This window comes from Anser cygnoides, chromosome 18 (assembly GCF_040182565.1).
Source record: "Anser cygnoides isolate HZ-2024a breed goose chromosome 18, Taihu_goose_T2T_genome, whole genome shotgun sequence".
Classification (NCBI taxonomy): Eukaryota; Metazoa; Chordata; class Aves; order Anseriformes; family Anatidae; genus Anser; species Anser cygnoides.
In genome coordinates this window covers 12,452,691-12,477,523 of record NC_089890.1, presented here as the reverse complement: position 1 = coordinate 12,477,523, position 24,833 = coordinate 12,452,691, and the positions used below count along the sequence as shown (strand labels likewise).

Below are 24,833 nucleotides of genomic sequence, written 5' to 3'. Positions count from 1 at the left end.
TCTTTCCTATAAGAACTTTCTTTTGCTAGTGTCTTTTAGTCCATTAAAAGCTTTTGAAACTATTTTAGACACTACTTATCAGTTTCTTTAAAAACTGCTCTAAGGTGGTGGCTAACATTCAGCTGAGCACCATCACAGAGCCCCCGGCTTCTGTTCTGAGCAAGAGCCCCTGGGACAGACCAGGTCACGTTAGTGGGCAGCCTTAAAGCGTGCGCCTCTACTGCAGCTGCTGTGGGGGAACTGAGGCCCCTTCCAGCGCTCCTCTGCCGGCACTGAGGTGGGCGCTGGGGCTGCCACCCGCAGCGCCCTGGGCAGGGTGATGTTCAGAAGGGAGCGGAATGGGGGCGTGCTGAGGGTTGGGCTCCCAGCTGCAGGCTTGGCAGGCCCAGCAGTGGGTGCCTCCTGCGGGGCAGAAGCTCCGCCACCTTTTTAGAGGTGTGGGGGCTGCTTGAACACGTCAGTAAATTGCACTGTTCACGAATTTGTGCAGCCTGATACTCGCTCCTCTCTGTGTACCCCCTGCCTCCCCCATTATCCAAGTGCCACGAGGGGCTGTCCCAGGACTTGATTCCAAAAGATCAGTAATAACACTAATACCAGAGTCATAACCCCAGCAAGACAAAACCACAGAGAAGCAAGAGCTACTCTCATCTGTTAACAGCCACCTCAGAAGCACGTCCCCCCGGGGCGAGCAGGGGCTGAGCAGAGGCTCAGGTGCTCTCCTGGTAAACAAGGGAAATGAAGCAGAAGCACACAAAGTCTCACTAACAAAGCTAAGCAGCTTGAATGCTATAATTTGTTCAATAACTGCATTGAAGAAGAGTTCCATAATCCTCTTTACCTCTCTTTGGCTTTGGGTGTTCTCAGGTATTGAGTTCACAAGTCTGAGAAGACAAATGATCGTGGAAGCCCTGACCCAAACTGAGGACACAGCAGACCAAGAAGAGGGTAGAAGTTCAGGAACCTGCACATAGCTCTCCCAAACCTAGCCCAGCTTAGGTCTGTTAGGCCAAATTTATTATTACTTTATGCAACTACATATAGTGCACCTTCTCCTGAGGCGCTGCATCAAACACACCAGCACTCCGCGTGTCGGGGCACGTAGGCCCCTGCAGTGCCCCGGTGCCAGAGCTAGCTGTAACCGTGTGCCACTGCCTGGCAAAATAACTGCAGAGAATTAAATTGAGACATACTGAAACCATCAGCAGTTCTGAAGATGGCATATAGAAAGCAACCCACTATTTTTATCCTCCCTACTTGTTTTCCATACAATGGGATTTCAGCATTTACCATAAGCCAACTCCTACACCCTGACACAACCTCCCTGCGCGGCACCAGTCGCCTCGCGGCACTCAGCAGCCACGTTACCTGTACAGAGCCGCCCACTCGGCTGAACCCATTCTCTTACCAGTGTAATGTCTCGTCATATTCAGCCCTGGCTGCTGGGACATTTTAGTACCAGTCGTTTCTACAGGCAAGCAAACCACCCAAGGAGGTGCCTCTCCACACCACGGCTGCTGGCGGCAGCGGTTTGGGGGCTGGGAAATGCTTCAACTGCACAGATACCTCATGGCAACTCACAGTTTAGTAGGCCTTATCTCTTCCGTTTGATAAGCTTACTGTGTTTTTCATATGGCTTTCTTTGAAATCTACATCTTAATTCATCAGTTCAAAGGCCTTTTCTGGCTCACCCAGACATTCATCGCAGCCAGAAGTGGGACTTGAGCTGGACGTTCAGTTAAGTGGGTCACAAACGAACGTCTCCAACAGATCGTCAACAGAGCAGCCCCAGCTCAGCTGCTACTAGGTAACACCATGCAAGAAGCTTACAGGGACAATAGCTGGTAGGGTGGCTTTACTTCATTCTTTCCCCACATCATGGTCAAGGTTACAGCCTTGTCCTTCTACCGCTGAAGAAATGAGCATTTCCACATTAGTTACTGAGCCATTTATAAACAGCACTCAAGGCAACGAAGGCCAGAGCAGAAGGAAAAAACTACACACCAACTGCAAGACAGCAACATTAAAATAAAATTTAAGCCCTGCTTCAGTGCCTCAGCTTTGCATACACGCACCTCCAACCACACAAGGCTTTTGGTGCCTAAGAGAGCAAATTACTCCCACACCGAAATGCTTGGGAGGATTCGCCCCAGCGTGCACCTTTCAGTGTTAATAGCTCCAATGGTACTGACCAAAGAGCTAGCGAAAAGCGAAAGGTGGTTCTATTAGGCCAACAGTAAATTAAGGCTCAAGGTAAGGAAAAAAAACACAAAGGCTCACCATCAGACGCTGCGGGAGGACAGCAGGAGGCAGCCGGCTGAACACGATGCAGAAAGGCAGCAAGGGCAACTGAAGACACTCAGACTCGCCACCAACACCACCAGCTCTTACTGTTGGCCTCACTGACGCTGCGTTTTGCCAGGAATGGTGAGGCAGTGCCCGCGCCTGCGGCAGAGCGTGCAAGGGCACCGCGGCGTGCTGGAGGCTGTGCTGCGCTACGCCTCCCTGACACCTGCAGTACGAGACATGGGGGGTTCTACCCAACAACTTCAGTAAATTCTGCTCCAAATGTACTTCATCACAGAAAATCTTACTATGCCGAAAAGTCAAAGCGGCCTCCTAGCACGGTGCCCACGGCGCGCGCCTCCTCCTGTGGGCTCAGCACTGCGGCATTAGGGAGCGCGAAACCACTCGGTACAGCATTAAAAACAACAACCTTCAGATCAGAGAGGAAACTGGCTTTTTAAGTTTGCATACATTTTAATAAAATCTCACTTTACCATATTCACCAACAAAACCTCAGAATAGCCTAACTGCAACCATCTGCCTTAAAAATGCCTTACATTTCCTTACTCATGTACAATTTGAATTAAAATCAGGTTACAAGAAAAAGCAGTGTGGAGCAAAATCTGATGGGTGGAACACCGGTAACTTGTTTTCAAAATAGTTTTAATTCTTGCATCCAAGGAAACAAAAACACATCTAGTTTTATATGCATTTAATAGTTTACCAATTGGTACAATAAGATTTTTTTAATATGCAGAAAACATGAATAAATTTTGTTTTACACAGTCTGAGAGCAACAAATCTTACTGTAAAACACAGAGCAGTATTATATACATTCCTTTACTGTTTTTTTGTTTTTTGTTTTTAATTGTGTCATATCTTCAGTTAACTCCTACAGTCTGGGAACTGTTTTCTCCAATTGCAACCTCTAACATAGTTCTTACGAAAAATTCAACGTTTGCCTTCATGTCAATGTCAGGATCAACTTCTAAAACTTGAAGATTTTGCTCGCTTATCTTCAGAATGAACTTGGGGAAGCCTGAGGGATAGGTAGGACAAGAAAGCAGCTACTTACATGACACAGTGGAAAGATATAAAGGCCAGTTAAATCCAGTTGTGACTTGTAAATCCAACCCAACCTTTCCCACTCCTAATATGTTTATCCCTACCGTTTTATGCACGTATTCTTTGCTAGAAGATTCTTGGTATTGACTTTTCAAAAATACACTGGACTTTATGTACAGCTGGACAGCAAATAACTCATTCTAAGTGCGTTTTTCCTTCACTCACCTTAGTATTTTTTTCTTTATACTCAAATCATTAAAAGGATTATCAAGCCACCACTGTCTACAAAAAAAAAAAAGTATCTTTTTCTTTTAAATAGCTTTCATACGAGTCAAAAGCCATTTAAGAGTGATATTATCAGGCAGTTCACATAAAAACAGGAGGAGGCAAACAGGAGAAGCAGGGTACTGACAGTAAGACTGGGCTTGGTGAGTCTATAGCCAAAGCTTTCAAAATACTACAGTGCTCCACAGCCCTTGGACAACTTGCTAGCAACTAGGTTTTTTTTTTTTTTTTCTTTTTAATTAGTGCCCCGGGCACATCATTGGTCACACCATACACAAAAGCAGGACGGTATTTTTTTTTTTTAAATCTTCTAAAGTGCAAGATGCTATAAAACATCAACTTCCAGATTATGTCTAAACCACAATAAATGTTGCACTTTTTAGAATGCATCTAAGACTTCCTGGGCACATTATGTCAGTGTGGCACTGGAATGTCTGTCTGTTTTTAACCCCCCAAAAAAGTCTGTATTGTCTATTTGGTAACACAGTCTATATATAGTTATTTTTTTAAGAAATGCCAATTCTAGTACGGAAAGTGACAAAGCAGTGAACCTCTTAAATGCTCTAATAGATTTATTTTGTTATCCAAACCGGTAACCTCATTATTGTACTTGTTATCACAGGAAAGGCACAGGATTAGACAGCTGACAGAAAACGTTGCAAACAGTGAAAAAGTTCAACACAGTGTAATATCAAGGAGCAACACTGCAGGAAACCCTCACAAACCCAACTCCTGTGTTGTGGCTTTCACTTTTTTGTCTAAACAGGGCTTTAACTTTTGATCCATTCAGGACCATCCCTGAGATTATTCACTGCTTATTAAAGGAGAAGGTTGCAAACTGCACTACAGAAGTACTTGGCAGGGTGTTTCACACAAGCAATTAGATGCTGCTTACATGACTTTAGTTAGTTGTTTGCCCTTGTGTATAGTTGTATACTACAGGGAAAAAAATGCAGTAGACAATTTCCACTTAATAGGTACCTTTAATTTCTCAGTTATGTTTACGAGTTATGTACATGAGTGTGGTTTTTTGTTATACTTAAATAAAGTTTCTAGGTCCTATCAGGAATTAAACGGACTTATTACTTAACAATTGCAGATGCACTGAGGAATTTTAAGATGCACTACTTGTGTATCTGGAATTCTTGAATAGACAAAGAGCAGCAAATTTTTCCAGTCCAAGCAGCTAACAAAGAAAGAAATACTTTATCTGTGCATGCTTAAGTGCAGAAACACACACTGAAAATTACGTAAACCACTGGATTTAAGAAGTTAGCCTGAATCTTAAACTGGCTCAAAAAAAACCCACACATCAGAACTCCATTTCCTCCACCCCTTCCCAAAGGCAAGTCTATGCAGGGAAACAATACTGAAATCCATCTCCTCCATGCAGAAGAAAGGATCCTTCTTGGGGGCGACTGTAGGAAATTAACCACTATACCCCTCACCAATTTCTTAGTGTGTACACCCTCCAGACAACCCTATGTTGGTCAAGGATTTTTATTTTTAAAAGGGACAGTTTAAAAAGCCATGTATTAAACAAAATGAATAAAAAAGCACAATTTCATCTGTTAAAATATCAGACTGGTACTTCAGTATACTGGAAATTTTAAAGTGGATTTTTAAAAAGACCTGGTTAGTTCAGTAAGTATTGGAATTCTTAGTTATCTATAATGAAATTTGTCACAAAATGGTGATTAAAACATTAATTTATAATATTTTCATTCACTGCAGGTCAAAATTTATAACTTTAGGGATATGCAAGTTAAAAATTGTATACACCAGACAATGCAAATACTAATAACCAAGTTGGGCTAGTTTTGTTGATATGATTTATTTTTTCATTTTTAAAAGTTTACTTGATAGGATCATTCCAACAGATGGACTTGGTTTTGTTGATGGTGTTTTCTTTTTCTTTTAGAAGCCTGTATCAATTTGTATCTGCCATTATAATCTGATCCTCAAGGTATTTAGTGCTTTCTTTAAAGCATTTAAATACTGTATCCCAAGATTTCTCAGTATGCGAACCACTAAGTTTTTATTCAAGCCACATTGTCTTGTCAAGGTAAATATAACCTCATATTCAAAAGGGTTTCCAAGGAGGCACTAAAGAAAACAAGAAACCTTTGCATACCCCAAACCTCCTGCATGTGAATATAAGGGAAGTGTACTTTGATACTCTTGTGTAATAGGAATTGCACATCTCTAACAAACATTGAAAGCAAACAGCAAGTTGTACCATGGCAGTCATTTGGGAGATTAAGCTCTATTGGAAATTAGATCACTAAGTTCTAGTGGGATGGACAACTCCTCCTGGAAGTTCGTCTAGCATTAAAAAAAAACATTTAAACTTAGTTTAACAGCACAGCTTAACCATTGAATGACCAAATAAAAAATAAATACATTTATCACATCAGCTGCTACTAAGATTTGTTGTCTTATTTCAGGTTTACAGTTATATAAATATACCAACCCTTGTGTGATAGGAGGCCAAAACAAGTGTATTCTGTTGATTTGGCAAATGTTTCATGACAAATATTCCAAAGTTTAATTAATTTCCATTAATTACATATAAGGTTCAGAAGATTCTGAATTGCAGCCATATTATCTAGTATTCTTAGAGAAGATTTATTAAGCACACTTAAGTGATGTTACATAGATACACATTTCTGAAAGAGCCCTACAAAACTTTTCCCAAATGAGGTCACCAATTCAGGCACCAACAGACAGCAGAAAGAAAAACAGGTATAATTATCCGACATAGAACGACACTGTCAACTATTCAGTTAAGTGCCCTATTTTCAATTATCCAACTTCTGCCTTCTTAGGTCTGATGTGACCAATGCCAGCCCATGTTCTTAAACCTATGGTACTTCTAGACAACGTATGTAAATTTACAGTATACAATTTGGATTCACCATGCATGAATACTTTGTGTGTAACATTTAATAAGCTCAATCTACATCCAGAATAATTTACATGAAAGGACAATATTTATTTAAACAGAGCTCAATGGGTAACCATGGTATCTGAGTGCATCCAGAGGAAAAAGGGGTCAAATGTGAATTCAATCAACGGCACTCCCACACTTTTACTGTTTGATCTACACTTCCAGTAACCACATATGGTGCCGTCTTGTGGAAATCTGTGAGGAAAGAAAAGTGTATGTTAAGAATGAATGCAATTTAGTATTTCCCTCTCTCACTGAATGCCATTACTTTTCCCCCAAAAATGACACCGTTTCAAAGACTAAATTTCAAAGTTCTGCATATCCAGTTTTGAAGGCAAATTCTCTAATGTAAAGTTTTGTGAAGCAAGAAAATCTATTTTCAGTTCAGTTATAAAGGAGCTTCCATGGAAAAGAAATCTGATCAAGTTATAACAGAGACAAGTCTGAAATACCTCAAAAGTGATAAAGCCCTTGAACATTACCGGAAGACAACATCATTATTTACATATAAGTTTAGAATCAGAAGTCAAGAAACTTTTGCTTTTTGCTGTAGACAGTAGAGCTGATGTTTAAAAAAAAGTGTAGTGTTGCTCACGAGATCCCAAATTATGTCATATATGCAAGTAAGTTTTGGACTGGGTGGGTCAGCAGACAGTACTCAAGTTTATCCATGAAGAGTCAAGAGTCAAAAGGCTGGGGGAAAAATGGCTGGAAAGCTGCCAATTGGAAAGGGACCTGGGGGTATTGGTTGATAGTCGGCTGAATATGAGGCAGCAGTGTGCCCAGGTGGCCAAGAAGGCCAATGGCATCCTGGCTTGGATCCGAATCAGCACGACTAGGGAACTTATCGTTCCCCTGTACTCAGCTCTGGTGAGGCCGCACCTCAAGTACTGTGTTCAGTTCTGGGACCCTCACTACAAGAAGGACATCGAGGCCCTGGAGCATGCCCAAAGAAGGGCAATGAAGCTGGTGAAGGGTCTAGAGAACAAGTCTTGTGAGGAGTGACTGAAGGAGCTGGCGTTGTTTAACTTGGAGAGAAGACGTTTCAGGGGAGACCTTATCACACTTTACAATTACCTTACAGCAAGCTATAAGCAAGGTGGGGATTGGTCTCTTCTTCCAAGCACTAAGTGAAAGACAGAAGGAATTGGCTTTGAAATGCACCAGGGGAGGTTTAGGTTGGATATCTGGAAAAATTTTCTTCGCTGAAAGGGTTGTGAAGTATTGGAACAGACTGCCCAGGGAAGAAGTTGAGTCACCAACCCCGAAAGTCTTCAAAAAAACATGTACACGTACTACTTAGTGACATGGTTTAATGTTGGACTTGGCAGTGCTAGATTAAAGGATGGACCAGATATCTTAAGAGGTCTTTTCCAACCTAAATGATTCTATGATTCGGAACACCTAATTGTACAGAAAAGGTTCAGCAAATAAATCCATGAACTGAAACAGACAATTCCAAGGATCTAATGTTAACACTTATGTTCTTTAACCTTTCTTTAGCCCTTGTTGATCAGCTGCTTTCAATAAATTAAGAGTGAAGTTGAGTCAGAAACCCCGAATCTTGATTAGAACTACTAGTTTTATTAGAAAACCTTAGTAGCCAATTCCAGGTCCACTGCTAACCTAGCATACACAGCTTTAATGAAGAAACTAGAAACTGCCCAAGGAGTACAGAGAAAGAAACAATACAGAAGATTCCAGAGTAAAGCTAGTTTTGTTGAGTGAGGAGTGTTTTTGCTAGGGTGGGGGGGGGGGGGGAACTGACATCTATCAAGTTCTGGTAATACTAAACTGGAATGCCCAGTAATTACAATTAACATTATTTCCTGACTCTTTTACCTCGTCCCCTGCCTTTTTTGTTGTTGGCAAGCATTTGTAACACAGCGCTGCCCCAAATCCCTGCACACTCAGCAATGAAGGGTTCCAGAACACCTTGACAGTTAATGTCTTCGTCCAACGTGCAACACTGGCAGCAGAAGTGGAAAAAAACTTAACACTCTAAATTCCTATCTGTCCTTATATGACTAAGATACATATAGCACAAAACTTCACTGGAATCCCAAAATGTGAATGTCTAGCTTGGTACTCAACTTCAGCTGGTGAAGATGTAGAAAAATTTGTATCTCTGGTTCTGAATGTCTCAATAAGTACTGTGGAACAATACATACCCAAAGAGGTAACAAAGTGTTCGTGCGCATTGAGGGTTTTCATGCATCGTTTGTTCTTGAAGTCCCAGACACGTAGAGTCTTGTCATCAGCACAGCTCAAAATAAACTTCCCCCCAGAATGGAACAGAACGCCACGTACCCAGTTATCATGGCCCACCTTAAGCACAAAGAGACATTAGTGAGCAGATGCATGTTTTAAGGCTGAATACTCTACAATTTACGCTATGACAAACTGAGCAATTCTTTGCTCTGCTCCTGCAAGGAGATCATTTATTTTTCTAAAACCTATTAGAATTCGAGGTTTACCTTCAGTTTCTATTATTACATTTATTATATCAGCACTATCAACAATGTGAGTTCCTGTCCTTGAAGGCAAACAAACAGCGGTTCTCATGTGATCTCCACCAATCCTGCTCCCCACCCCCAGCACTGACATCTAGTCCAACCTGAATACAGGCAGGAAAACAACAGCCCATAGCCCACGGGAAGACCACCACATTGAAAGAATACGACATTCCACTGAAGACAAAATTCAGCTGATTATCAGCATTTCCACTGACAAATCAAGCTACTAATTATAACAACTACACCACCATGCTCCTGCATTTATACTACGTATTTTGAAATTCTTAGTATTTCTTAGCAACAAGAGCTGAAATACAGAAGCCATTGAAATTGTCTATTTCCAGTGTGCGCCTTATTACAACAACTTTGTCTTTTCTACAAAAAAAAAAGATAATTCACTACATTAAAGTTGGAGTTAAGTACACAGCTATCACCACCAGAAAAACACCAATAAACTTACAAGTGTCATAAGGCACATGCCAGTGCTAATGTCCCACATCTTAATGGTCTTATCTCTGGATCCAGACAGCAGAAAAGGCCCAGGCTTGCCACTCTTCTTAGTCTGCAGAAAATTATGTTTTAAGTTATGGCATATACAGGGGGGAAAGAAGAGGGAGAAAGCAGATCCTTTGAGTGCTATTTCTTAGTAGAAAAATTAGATTATAGGACAGCTTACAACTAATAAACACACAATGCTAAAGCTAGGATTCACAGGCATTTTGTTGCTAATACTAGGAGAAATAAACAAAAAATGAAAGGAATTAATCTGTTGAAAGAATTAATTTTATGTCCTACTCATATACCAAAAATACTTTGAATCCAAACTTGCCTACTGCAAGACATTGAATACAGTGGTAGGTGCGGTTCAAATAGAGTTACACATCTCAGGACAAACGAGTATGAAGTTCAGACATACCTTTGTGTCCACATTCTTCATAAAAAGTAATGAAGCAATTTAAGAATTTTTGGAAAGTCCCTACTCTGAGCTTATTGCCATTCGATACCAAGCAAAGTATGAATGAAACACTTAATTCTCAGAACTTGAAATGCTTCAATTGTGAATTTAATATTAACTTGCTTCTTGCTCAAAGCTAACTACTGTAATGTGACATATATAGTTGATCAGACCAGCAGAGGGCAGTGGAGACACCACTTCAGATAATTATCACTGCAAGACGAAGTGAACATTCGGAATTTAGCTTTAATTACTCTTAATTAAAAGATTGTAAGAATCTTTTAAGGATGCAAGTAAAATTTGACTGAAATAATCTGTAAGATCCATCAGTAGACAAGTTCCTGCCTTCAGCGTATCTGCTTTTCTCCTGGGGTATTCAGGTTCTTTATGGGCAGGGTAGAAATGTTTGTTGTGTTCTTTAAACTAGAAATAAAAGTTAATTTCTTCTACACTTTGTCATCCTTAAAAGGAAAATTTTTGCTGACCTTTAGTAAGCCTTTCTTAAAGATTTAATGGCCAAACGACAGAATATGTATCCATGATCACACCAATGCTTTTTTTTAAAAAGAATGTTTTCTCATTTCATTAACTCTGCACACTAGGAAACTGAGGTCAAAGCTTAATTCAAATGCAATAACATTTTCAATTACATCCAAGGTAGCTTCATTTCTAACTTGCTACTCCCCCTACACCTTTCATTTGCCTAGGATCCTTATAAACTTCATGTTATGCTAGATAAGCTACCTTCCACGTTTCTTTGTACAGGTATGTGAACACGGTTCCATTCTCTACCTCAGAAATAGCCTCTCTCTAAACTTCACTTTCGTTAGTGCATCTTACTGTTAAAGCACAAAAGCACTGAGCCTATGAAGCCAAGAGGGGGGATTAATGTATATCAAGTATAACCAGCAAAAACCCCTCATATACCTGCTGTACCTGCCAAATATTTTGAGAACAAAGCATAGTAGTTTCACATTTATTAGCATTGGAAACATTACCTCTGATCCCGTAGCTTCTGATATGGTGGAGTATGAGCTCTCAGGAGCCCAGGAAATGCATTCTACCACATGCTCATGTTCTCGGAGCTCAGCTTTGCATTCCTTTGTCGCTACCACCCAAACACGCACTGTCTGGTCATTAGAACAACTGGCAATTAAGGTGCCATCCTGGTTAGGCCGCACCATGCGCACCCATTCTCTGTGACCCGTGAAAGTCTTCACACAGTAACTATTTAAAACAGAGAAACAGAAAGTAATTAACACTGCAGTAAAACCACTATACATGCCTTTGAAATTTAAGGGCAGTTGACCTACTCCTAGAAGTTAAGCTAAGCTATTTTAGCATGCATGTCAGTTCTGGCTGATGTACAAGGCCATAAAAACAGTTTATGGTAAGAAGTTCATATGAGAAAGAAGCAACAGTTAAGAACAAGCAAATACTTATTAAGCTAAAAAACAGGAAGCTGGGGGGCTAAAAATAAAATTGACACCCCAGTTTGCATTAAATACGTATTTTAAGAACACAGATTTACAAGTCATTCAGATAGCCTTCACCCACAACCTTGAGCCAATGGATGAATTAAAGAGACTACTGAAGAATGAAATAAGCAATAAGGCTAAAAAAAATTTAAAATTCAAATTCTTCCCCTGTGGCAAGAAAGGTAACAGATTTCTCCTCCCTCCTGTCATATTCTTTAAACTTGCAGTTAACCACTGTATTTATATTCCTACCTGGTCCTGAGTTAGTGTTATACCTCCATAGCTCCCAGAAAGATAAAGCTGGTTACCTTTAATTAGCAGCTATGAAAACCCTGTACTTAAAAGATTTAAGGCAGAAGCCTTCAGTTTATAATTGAAAAGAGCATAATACCATATCTCAATTAAAAAAAAAAGTCTTGCTGACATTCAAAATGCATGTTGGCCCACTTCCTTTTAAAAAGTGCTTTTTTTGTGTGTTTTCTTTAGGTAGTTATGTTTAACTACAATTGCACTTACCCTGTTTGGACTTCCCACATTTTGATAGTTTTATCCCTTGAGGCAGAAACTATATGATCTCCATTGGGCATGATGGCTACTGAAGAAACATTATGATCATGACCTAAAAACAAAAACAAACTTTTATTAAGTGGTACCGTAATATTGTTTTTACAGAGCATATAGGACTTGCTATTCATTTATCTTGAGCAAGTAGCTATAGCAGTAGCCTTTAGCACATTTTATGGAATAATCTTTAAATGTAAATTTACCATACAGTCCAGGTATTGAGCAACCTTTAGGATTGTTTCAAAAAAAAATTTTAAGATGTTTTAAAAATAGACATTCACCACTGCAAGCAAAATTTCCTTTGTAACAGTTACAAAGCTTGGCAGTTTAGAAGAGAGCTGCTATGGTGACTATATTTGAAATTATCAATTAGGTCTGCTTACAGTATTCTGATGCACTATGCAGAAGATGTCTCAAAGGAAAAGAGGTCTTCAGCAAGAAAGCATGCCAAACCTCACTGTATGTGCATAATTCTAGAAGACTGAATGTTTCCAGCATCTGATATTAGATATTAGTAAGATACCATACTGCACTGATTCAAGAGCCAAGTAAGAACCAGTTGTACATACATGAAAGCAACTTTTACTGTTGAGACTGCTGGACTCGAACTACAAAGCAGCTACACTGGTAACCAAGTATCTGAAGTTCTAAAGTGTCAGAGAATACTAGTTTCAGTGCATGTACTGTACAATTTCCCCTTGAAAATATAATTTATTTCATTTTACTTGAAATTGACCTACATGGAACTATTTCACCCATGCTCACATTATAACATCCAGTTCATAAAATTATACCTGCTGCATGTGTGTTCATATAGAGATGCTTAAAGACTGCAAAAAAAAAAAAAGAACTGGAACACTACTTTATTTTCTCACCATCACCCAGCTGTGTACCATGTTCCACTGCAACATCTGTTCTTTATCTACAATAGTGTTCTGTGGTGTTTGAAGAACTGTACGCATAAAAAGTCAACAGCTTTCTGTTTTTCTTTGGTGTGTGTGTTTATTCTTATACAAGTCTCAAACATTCTTTATTCCTACTCACCACTTCTACAAGATGACATTAGAAGCATATGAGACAAGCAGCAGTATAAAAATGTTTTCATATTAAGACTATAAAATGAGGAGTTACTGTTAATACCTGGATCTCTGTTGTGGTTGCTTTACTTTCCCATTTTTTTGTCCATGTTTTTTGAGACTAATGCACTAGGCACATTCATATGAAATCAGACAAATATGAAGCAAAAGACTGCACAGTACATATAGAACACTTTTCACCTTACCTGTTTCCTTCCTGAATCAGCACTTTAGGGAAATAGCAGACAAAGATAACAAAAACTGTACCTTCAAATCAGTAGAGAGTTATCTGGTAAACATTTAATTTTCGTAACTAATCTGCTCCAACTGCCACTTCCATATCATTATGGGGAGTTACCCACAGCATCACGCATAGCAGATTTGAGATGCTATTTCGTTCCATAGACACTGAACATATACTTCATTTACAGAGCACTCGAAGCATTATAACATCCCCTTCTTTCTTTTGGACAATACTGTGGTTTATATCCTCTTTCCACATCAGCAGTTTTCCTGGATCAAGAAAATCTCTTCACTTTACAGACCGCTAAATGAGTTCCCTTTATACCTTACCGTGCATAGTTCTGATGCACTCAAAGCCCTGGAAATCCCATAGCTTAATGGTCATATCAGCAGAACAGGAGGCCAATAGTTTGCCAGTGTGGTCAAAGGAAATATCTTGCACAGAGTCTGTATGCCCCTTAAGGGTTCGTTCAAAGTCTCCTGTCTCATAATCCCACACCTGACAAGTGAACAGAAAATCTGTTAGCAGCAACCTATTACTCGTTGTGATCTCCAGCCTTACATTTGCACTCTGCAGGCTAGTCTGGCACCTTATTCAATAATTAAATTGAGCAAGAGACAAAGAAAGACCAGTAAAAGCCTAATAACATTAAAAAAGCATTATTTTAATATGATTTTGTTACCTATAGATCTATTCCTTTCTATATTGTTTCCTTAACTCTAGTGACACAGCCTGTTTCTAGGTGGTGCAGAAAGCACCTTCTTTAACAATTCCCCCCTCCTTTTTCTTGTCTTTACTGTGGCTCCAGAACCAAACAGCTAGCATTCTGTCTAAAAGAAGAACAACATTTAGAATGCAGAGGTTTAGTAATAATCCAAACCACTCTTAGGAGTTTGATTTATACGCATTAGCTAAATCACAGAATTTGTCAGAGATTAAACAGATGTTTGCACAGTTAGTAACTGGAGGATACCATTCTCACCTCCTAATTAAGTCAGTCTTCTATCACCTAACCTTAAACAAAGCCTTTGAAACAAAACAAGCTCCTACAGATTTTATTGTGGGGTCTCTCTCAATCACAAAATTAGACATTTAATTTTAAATTGTATTCCAATGAAACAAAAGAAAACAAAAAACACCCAACAGCAAAAGAATCCATCATCCCCAACAGATGTCAATCACTGGGAATGCAACAGTCAAAAATCATGCTATGCAGCTTGGTTTCCAGCATAAGGAAATTCATCCACTGTATCCATAAGAAGGAGTAAAGAATAACCAAAGCTAATTAGGCTCCTGTATAACATCTAACAAACGCAGAGCTGTCACTGTTTCAGTTGACCCAGTCTGCTTGAAGAACAAAAGACCAGTCTTTGATGCTCAAGCCTGCCACAGAAACAAGAACGAGTTAAAAGTTTCTCATGAACTAGATCTGATATGTGTTTTAATCTTCTCCAGTAAGTAGCCACTATTAGAAAAACTTGTATTTTTTAAGCACATTATTTAATATGCTACTGAACCTTTTTCAGAGCAGCACTTTTCCAAATAGTTCTCAAAACAGCACAGATGGCAGCCATGAGAAATATCCTTTATCTGGCAATTTGTCTTAAACCGTGACATTCAAAGAAAAACAAAATGCACAATTTTGTTCTTAGAGGATGTTAAAATAAGAAGCTACTTGCCTACTATAACAAATTTGTTTGTGTCACTGTACATTGCAATAAACGTCTATGAAAACCATTTAGAGTTACTGAAAGTCTCTCCTGAAAGTCAGGGGGAATTCATGGGACTTGCATGTCCCACTTAAAAATAAGTGGGAAGAAACATTTTTCAGTTAAGAACTCATCTGTGGAACCACTAACTTAGCTTTAAAAATAATTTCTTCAGATGACTTGAGGCAATTCTTCCTCCCCTCTCATCACATCTCTATACACTCTGTATGACACTCCTCACTGAGCAGTCAAACTGCATTCTTCCCTCACCAACCATTTATCTTTCCAGTTCCTAAATCCACATTAGCTTATTATTTCTTCACAAGCCAAAGGAAAGTCTTCTTAAGTTAAAGGAAATTAAATACTCTTGCAGATATTAACAGGACCAGCATAGAACTATAATTTGTAGATTACACATGGAATCATATTCGAAAGAACCGTCCCTACTGATGCTAAAGCAGAATCTGAAACAATCTTTCACTGGTAGAAAACATGTTCACCCTGAAATACTGACGTTACATATTATTCATCCTCAGACGTCCTTATTTTAATTTTCTGTAGCAAGCACGTACCTTTATTGTGGCATCCTCTGAAGCAGAGACCATAACACTGAAAACTGGATGGAAAATTACTCGAGTGACAGGACTCCTGTGTCCACTCAATGCATACTTCTCTGGAGGACGAGGAATCCACTCTTTAGGGTCTCGTTTTTGACCAAGAGGTCCACCTGATGTAAATTCTTCCTTAGCTTCATTCAGCTTTGATTCTAATTCCATTACCTATGTTTATGGGTTTTAAAGAGACCATTTATTTCTACTCTTACACCAAGATCTAAATCAGCTATAGTGATACCCCAAACACCAACTGGCTCCCAAATCCACAGAAAAGCAAAAATCCACACCAATTACCAACGCTCAATAGCACTGATGTTACTAAAAAAAATCAGACCTAAATCAACCACTAATTCCCCTCTCACTTTCGCAAGAGAAGTTCTACCAAATCATATTCATCCAAACACTGTACAAAGTTGCACTAGCAACTAACTCAAAGTTTTGTTTTTTCTTTACTAATTTTGACGAACGATTGCAGTAAGTTTTGTTAAGCAAAAGGGATCTGACTACTGCAGTATTTTTTTGTATCCTTGAGATGGCACGTGTTAGCCAACAGCAGAGAAACTGAAGGTGTAATAACATCCTAGGTATATTAACCTCTAGGATAGATAGGCCTTTATTATTAGTACACTGATTTTTAAGGCTTTTAATACTCTCTAAACCCACTGAAGCATTACTAAAAAGAGTTTTGTACTGTCCATTTGCAGAAGAATCACTTGCTCTAATGCACTGGAGTTAATGGTATCTCCCCTTTAATGTAACAGCCAAAAACCCCAGCAGCATAGGTTTTTACCTTCTTTCTAAACCAGTTAAGCTGTCTGGAGAAGCTATCCAATCTTTCTATTCACAAATTGCCTTCAGGCACCTTTTTCCTTTCCAGCTTCAGAAATTGTACATACAATCCATAAACTGAAGTCAAGAAATGTTTATAAATAGGCTGTGAGGATGTTTCTACTAGTACTAAGATGGACAAAACATTTTCTACGACACTGAATTAGCTATTTTCCCCTACACAAGTCATCCAAATTAATTTTTGAAGTGTTTTCTAAACTCCACGCTTGTCTGAGAAGGAAAACATGTACCACTCTGTTTAGTGATGAGTGTTTGGTTTTAGTTATAACTTTTTATACAAGTAAATCTATCAGACATCTACTTACCTTCTTTTGTAATCTTATAACTGATGTCCATTTCTTCTCCAGAAGTCCGGCGTACTTCTTATCTAACTCTTCATTCTAGGGGGGAGGAATGTTTAAATAAATAAATTCTAGGTCCAAAGCCTCCAGAGGTATTTCTTCAAAAGTAACAAACAGGTCATTTTAACAAAAATCTCTTCACCACAGAAAAAGAAATTGAAGCAAATTAAAAATACAGCAGCAGCAGAGATTAATGATGCAAGATCCTGCAAATAAAATCTAAAAACTAGGACTGATCTTCATTACTTGAAGTCTTTTTAAGTGTTATGCATTTCTGTGTAAGTTGGGTCCTGTTTTATTACAGGTTTTCCCCTTCTCCTGCCCCAACTAACCCTCATAAAAACAACAGTATATAGCACACATTGACTGCAAGGACCAAGGCATACAGGACTGGTAATTAGCTTCTAAAAGACAATCTTCTTTTCACATCCACCAACTAGAGCGTTATGAGCTAATGAACTCCTACCTACAACCGTTAAGACCGTGTTAGCTGCGTTACTTGTTAGCACAATGCATTTTATTTCTCACAGAAACACACACTGTTTGAGAGTGGCAACCAGCTGCCAGAGCAGGATTACATATATTCCATCTCACTTGAAAACCATTTATCCCAAACTAATTCTGAACTTTTTTGAAGACTTAATCATAGTTAACCTCAAATAACCACCGTAACATTGCACTGTTTTGTGCCCAAATCTCAAAGACAAGCTTGAACTTCTCCCAGCACCTTTACCTTTGTACCTGCAGCATAGAGCAGACTACTAAACCTACTCCACAGAACAACACCTCTGATACTGGAAAAATCAACAGTGATTTTGTAACTCTAATGAAATTTTAATGATGGATAATTTTCTTCCTCTAAATATTTTTCTCCTTTGGGCTCTAGGGAATAACTGGGGAGCTACAACGAACAACTGATGTTATTGCAAAAGCAAAAGGACTATTTTTTTTCCCTCTCACCTGTTAACACAAGGAAAAAAGCAACACAAAAACAAGCAGCATCATCAGAAGCACAGAATAGTGTGTGAAATGCTGCACTGCTTCATTCTATGTACAAAGTGAAAATCTCATACCAGAATAATTCTATTTTGTCATTTTATAATCCCACCTAATTCAGAATTTTCATCTAAGAAAGTCATATGCAACTTTTAGTAACTGCATTTTCTATTTCCCTCAAGACAATCTAGCCTATTTAGATCACCTTTTTAACTTTTGGGAAGAGAAAACTTAATTAGGTTGATAGATAAAGCAGATAAGGGAATGGTATTAGGATTTTCAATTATAAGTACGGTATTCCAATTTGTAATTTCTACTTGTTTATTAGATGCTAGAAGCAGACTGGAGAGATTAACTTATACTTCAACCAAGCATTTGGGAAAAAGAACAACACAATAATTATGATAGAGGGGAGGCAAGGATTTATCAAAAGTCATCTCATTGAGGCTTACTATACATTCCAGGTGTCTCCAGAGAAACAAATTAAAATGAAATGCACAGCCCTAATAAATGACAACCTAAAAATCATACCAAGGAAGAATCATCCGTTACAAAGGCAAATCAACAGAATTAAGTTGCATGAAATGACTGGTCCAAGTCAATAGCATCCGTACAGCCTGACAAAGTGAACTGTGTACCAGAGCTGACCACCTTCTATTAACTGTTTAGATCTGCCCTCCTAGTACACCGTTAACCAACTAGTATGCAGCAGTCCCAGGCAATGATTTAACTACTGACCCAACTGCCATCACAAAACGGACCTCCACCATGCGCTCTGTCTGATAAATACAAAAGACAAAAGCAATCCTGTTTTGTCTTCCTGTTCCCAAAACATGACCATGAGAAATCAGCTTCCAAAGTTGCAATCTTATACCATTTCAAGTCTGGTGACAAGAGAACAGTCTTCAGTTTTATTAGTTTGTACTGCAGGAAGTTTATGCTTTTATGCAGAATTCCAAGATAAGAATAAGCACAGTCAAGGAAATGAGTTAGTTACAGGGAGGGGAGGATGGATGTACGCAACAGCAGGAAACAAATCAAACGTGAAAACTAAATGCATTCTTCTGATCATTATGAACAAAATAGGTGATCTCAAAAGGCCCTTTCCAAGCTGAACAGACTCCAAAGCTCCCTGCTCAAAGCAACATCACCTCGAACAGATTGCTCAGGACCACATCCAACGATTATTTTTTAATTTTATGTTAAGACAATAAGCTGTATGAGTATCACCTCCAATTCTGATGGCATGAGCTAATAGGTAGATGAAGCGCATACATATTCAGAAGTGACACGTTTCAATATTATAAACTCTTTACTTAGAATATAGATGAATCATTTTGTTTGAACTCACCACATCTAACTCAGCTTCCTTTTTAAAAACTGAATATGCCTCTTCATAGCCATTAGAACGAAGGTAATCTGCTATTGCTCGATTTCTAAAAAAAACAAAACCAGTAACAGTATCTTTAGCCATAGTTCTGGATAAGAGCGCAAGGATTGTTTTTTTTTTTATCATTACAAAAGCATGATCAACATCTTATGTCTTCAGTGCAGTACATCATCTAGAATTATAAGGCTTGTTAAAAACCCAAGCAAATTTCTACAATACATTCGGTAAACATTTTGCTTCAAGATGTAAACAGCAATACACTTATATCTTAGAATGTATTTCTTATTTCAGGATTGATGAAGGTGTTGTTTCTTTTCTTTTACATTACCAAGCATTGGAGTATTGCAATGTCTGTATGTATATGTCTGTATTGCACATAAAACCTAAAGCAGGTACAAAAAAAGATGACCATGTCTACACATTAACTTTGTAGCTTCATCACTGAAAGCTATGTTGAGAAGAATAGTTTACAGTACTTAAGAGTACTCACAAAATTTCGCTTCAGTTAAACTCAAATAAAACCACTCAGCTTAAGAGAAAAAATTCTAGTTTTGTTTTTCATAATGATACAATAACATTTAGCTAGATTACAAGAAAGGATAGTGCCTGTGACCAAAACGCAGTGCTTCAAATTTTATATTTCTTCAAACTACCCTTCACTTCAACAAAAGATAATTACTAAATCTGTTTTGAACCTCTCTCTCAATATAGTTCACATTTGTTTTAGACCTGCTCGTAACACGAAAGAACAAAGTTTCAATAGTATTCCAAGACTTCAACAAGCAGACAGCATCTTTTGTTTGTTTTATGATGACAAGACTAAAGGAAACCCTGCATTTTCAAAATGTACTTCAGATGTGGAAGTATTTTCAAATTACACAGCAAAGTTTGCTTAAGAGAAGAAAGCTTAATGTTCTGAAGAGACTTAAAGGTAAAATTACTTTCAGGTACTTTATTAGCCTCCAGAAGGAAGCCTGGTTTTGCCTTCTTGGTATCCCTCACTTTCTTGAGAGGTAGGGGTGTGTGTGGGTGGGTGTTAACCAGATGACCTCCAGAGCTCCCTTACAACCTCAACTATTCTGTGCACGTGCATGCACGCATGGATGTACACAAGGAACACGTGCAGCAACTACAATATTTAAGTACGCTGACATACGGATACCTTTTAAAAACAAGACATCAGAGTATCATCTGTGCAAGGCATTTAAGAAAGATTAAAACACTGATAGCTGAAGAAAGAAACAATAATGGCAGTGCCCTTAGAGGAATAAAAAGGCTACTTTTAATTCTGGTTCAAGTATGTCTTGAGCACGTAATTAAGCCATCTGTTTCTGGGTTACAGAAAGCAATATCAAGCTAGGGTAGAAGAGTCAGGCCAAGTTCTCAGCAACTCAAATGCAACCATTCCCTCACAGTACCCCCCCAACTCCACCAGCTCAAGTCCTCCACATACTGACTTGTCAGTACACTTTGGGAACATGTTCTACACTACTATGAAGACATCGCTTTGGTCTTTGTTCTCCACATTATGCTACCTATAAGAAATGTCACACACGGAAGACAGACCTTGCTCAGCAAAGTCAGAGTGCAGGCTCTAGCGGACATCTGAAAATAGACAGCCGACATCTGAAGCATACAGAAAATACCATTTGGAAAGATAGAGCATCTGTCAAATACGCTGTATATATGGCAGTCAATGCTACTGGATATAATCTTGTTGTGGACAAGAGCCAACGCGTTAACTGACATTTGTTCTGAGAAAAATTGCTTTTCACATGAAAATTCTTCCTGTGGCTTTAAGCACATTCTTCCTTCCTACTTATTCAGTCTCTCCTCAGACAATCAACTCTACAATTCTACATTCTAGCAGGAATTCCAAATTTCTCCCCATAAACCAAGTATGAGAAAATGTATTGCCTTCTTCTCTGGAGGTAATCATGGTCTCTGGTCATTCCCCATTTCCACTCATAAAGGTCATTACTTCCATCTCCCCATTAACGTATGTACTCTTTGAAGTTTTGCCAGAAAACTTCAGAGAATTGCTAAAAAATTGTAATGTTGAATGTGTTAAAACCCCAGAGCTTATCCAAATTCAACGAACAGTCGTGAAAATCAAAAGTTGAAGACAGCTTCTAACTCTAAGAAGCTTTATTAAGAAGTACAGCTCACCTAGGACAAGAGACACAAAAGCTAAGTGACAGCTGGTCTGTACTTTTACAAAAGAAAACAAAGCCAAACCACAATCTCTAAGTAAATCTATGAAACTGCATAACATGCAAGACATTCCCATTCTGACTGCTACCCACCACCTGCTCTATCGTGATTTATTACAGAAGAGAAAGCAAACTAAAGCATGGAATTTGACAGCTTATTCCTAGCCTTAAAATCTGGAAAGAATTCCATATTTCAATTGAATTAGTTTTTTTTTTTTTTTAATTATACCATTATTTTAAACACAACATAAGCAGGCAAAGATAGATTGTAATCACAGTGCAGCACATTCTCATTAGGTCCTTGTCTTCGTTAAGGAATAAAAAAAACAAAAGCGTCATAATTTACACAAGATAAAAGTAGAATTCACAAATAAGTTTGGAGCAAATATTGTAATGCATTTATTATAACCCTTTCATAATTTTGTGGATGAAATTGAAACAAAAGAACAGATAATAAATTATAACAAAAATTAAGAATCCATTTTTGATGCCACTTCCCATCTCTATTATCAAATGCCTGAGCTTGTATAATAAGAGCACAGAGATCAAAACCATAGTACATGGTACTTGATCAGACTGTGAGCAGAGCCATTCTGTAAAATACAGATGGAAACAAAAGTTTATTTTTAAAGCTTAATGAGACACACACTTAAAAAATAACTACTGCTTACAGTTCATCTCGTTGCCTTTGTGACAGCACCATTGTGGCTGTGATGTCAGGTTAACGTGATTCAGCAGTGGCTGCCTCCTCAGGATCTAAAGTCTTAGGAACCCTGGATCCACAACTCAGTCTGCCACAGAGTGGCTCAAATCAGAAATATTTCTCCAGATGTGAAATCCAATAGGAAAACCCAGAGGCATTCAACACAGAAGATTCAATCCATCTAGAAGGAAGAGAAAGAGATACCGTTAATTTCATTTAAATAAGCATTCGGTCACTCTGGGCTGACGAGAAGATTTAGGTACCCAGATCACACACTATGGACAGAGTAAACTGACTGAATTTTTAAATGCCATTTTATTTTGCTACTCTGAATTGTGCCCTTATAGCACATTTGCAATCTGGATTGAGTAGCCTGGAGAGCCTTGCACCCTTTTATTATTCCTCTTTGTACCATTGTTCCCTCAAGAAACGGGGAGCTGAAGACATCCTCAGACACAGCCCAGTCCTAGGTTATAGGCTACCATGTAATTCTCTTGCGACGAAAAGAACTCGGCCCTACCTTAAACAACCTACTTTTTGCACTCACTACCCCCATCAAAGATCTGCCTCCCCAAATGCTCTATCCTTAGGGTAGACTTTTATCTTCTCTAGATCTATATAGCCTCACCAAATCAAACGCAGCAAGGTTTGTTTCAGTTAATTTTCAACATGCTCTTGCATCTTTCAAGCTAGGGGTACAGCTTAGGCAAAGAAGAGAATGTTCCCAAAGGGCCCCACGGATGCTGCCACAGCACGCTTCAGGCCATAACCAACATCACGGCACCCGCAGTTTGCTCCTGCGGCTCACTGCTGGCACTATATTGGGCAGCTCTCTAGGATTTACCCAGCGTCTTTAAAGACTATGGCTATAATTCAGCAGATGAACTTTACAGGTAGGTTGTTACACATTTATATTAGACAAATTATTCTTCTGTCCTGCTAACACTACATGAAAAAGTTCCCAAGAACACTGTTCTAAAAAGAGTATTTGCTCTCTTTTTAGTCATGCGTTAATAGAGCTTATCTTATACACACACAATTATTTATACAAATAAAATCTAGCCCAGGTTTGGAGCACAGCAATTTTTTAAACAGATCTTCAATCTTAACAGAGCAGCACAAATTCCATGGTACAGAGTTCAGAGTCTGTCAGAAATTGTGCCTTTCTCAAACGACTTATTTTCCCCCCATTATACGGTATCTTCTGATTCAGTAACGAATTTACTCTTAACGTGAACAATTACTAGTAACTAACTATTCTTAGTGTGCAGACTACTTCAAATTCCCTGTTTTAATCTTAGTCAAGAATGTAGCATTAAAATCATTTTAGCAGCTTTGCTTTTTGATTTCTGCATTGCAGGTACTCTTTTGTAAGAAGCACGATTATGAGAAATGCTGAAGTTGGCATTTCTTGCATGCTGGTCAAGAATCTGTACATACAATCATTTACTGAAACTGTTAAGAAAGTTTCACCGAGCAGCTTTTAGCAATGAGATAAAGTGATCACGACAGCGTAACAAAGACTTCAGGAAATATTAGTTAGGTTTCTACCAACTACTTCAGAACACACATGTTCCCACTGCCTCTCCCCTACTGTTTTTCCACTAGACATACACGAGAGCTGTTGTACACAAAAGCCTTTCTTGTATTAAAATGTTAAAGAAAATACTAAGCTAATATCATTAACATCTGCTTATCCATCACAGGAGACCAAGAGTTGGTTTCTAAACCTGTCTAGGCTCTGCTGTCTGCTTCCAAATTGCAGCTGCCACTTGCATGTATTTCCCTCGCTGGTGGGTTTTCCACATCAAATGCTGTCCACCCTAATAGTGCACTGCAAGCTGTTTAGGGTAGCAGCACTCTAAACAGGCAAGACGTCATTTAATTAGTTTGACCTCTTCCCTAACAGCTCTTTCAGAAACAATCCAGATGAAAACCAATAGCACAGGTTCCATCCTTTCAGATAACAGAAGCAAACATTTCACTTTTTCTTGTCCCCTATCTTGCTTCCTGACAGGTAAAGTGGCAACTGGTTTTCCATAGATGCATCTTTTCACTACAAGGTAGGAGTACAGCACACAAATTCATGGAAATTTAGCTAATATATAAAAAAAATAATACACAAATGATCAGAATAAGTGCCCTCTAGAGGGCAATGCTGCTATAAATTTAAGTACTGAAAAAAGAGGCTTATAATGGCTGAATCTCTGTAGTTCAGGATGAGCATAGCAACTCTTTGATAAGCACTGAGAAGGCCAGAACGAGGCACTTCTCTGTACAGAGGCACTGTCTGAAGCACTGAGCAGCAGAACGCAAACATGAACATCCAAAAATTGCTTGCAGTTCTACACACAGCAGTAAAAACAACGGGTGTTTTTTGTATTATGAACCACCTCCAACCAGCAAACGCCCTGCACACCCCGCATTGGTGCAATAACCCCAGTAAAAACGATACCCCCAAGATTTCATCGTTTTGTCATTGCATCTAGCAGATGCAACAATAATTCATGCCTAAAACCAACAGCAACTAGGTTTACAAGGTGGCCCTTGACATGCCATCGAGTTAAAGGAATTCTGCCCGAAACAGAAAGGAACCCTA

The 24,833-nt window shown here is 38.7% G+C and overlaps 1 protein-coding gene across 3 annotated transcripts in view; it reads right to left on the bottom strand.

Annotated features, from left to right (window-relative positions):
- Positions 1-2,983: 2,983 nt before the first annotated feature.
- The window catches only part of PAFAH1B1 (platelet activating factor acetylhydrolase 1b regulatory subunit 1), a 36,267-nt gene continuing 14,417 nt past the window's right edge, over positions 2,984-24,833 (bottom strand). For all 3 annotated transcript variants that reach the window (XM_066979524.1, XM_066979525.1, XM_013193492.3), the window contains exons 2-11: positions 22,203-22,415; positions 19,280-19,364; positions 16,897-16,971; positions 15,701-15,907; positions 13,749-13,917; positions 12,052-12,154; positions 11,056-11,284; positions 9,563-9,664; positions 8,758-8,914; positions 2,984-6,781 (exon numbers count right to left, since the gene is read on the bottom strand). In XM_066979524.1, the coding sequence (XP_066835625.1) occupies positions 6,708-6,781; positions 8,758-8,914; positions 9,563-9,664; positions 11,056-11,284; positions 12,052-12,154; positions 13,749-13,917; positions 15,701-15,907; positions 16,897-16,971; positions 19,280-19,364; positions 22,203-22,234 (1,233 nt within the window). In that variant the 5' untranslated portion in view covers positions 22,235-22,415 and the 3' untranslated portion in view covers positions 2,984-6,707. The remainder of the gene's footprint in view (positions 6,782-8,757; positions 8,915-9,562; positions 9,665-11,055; positions 11,285-12,051; positions 12,155-13,748; positions 13,918-15,700; positions 15,908-16,896; positions 16,972-19,279; positions 19,365-22,202; positions 22,416-24,833) is intronic.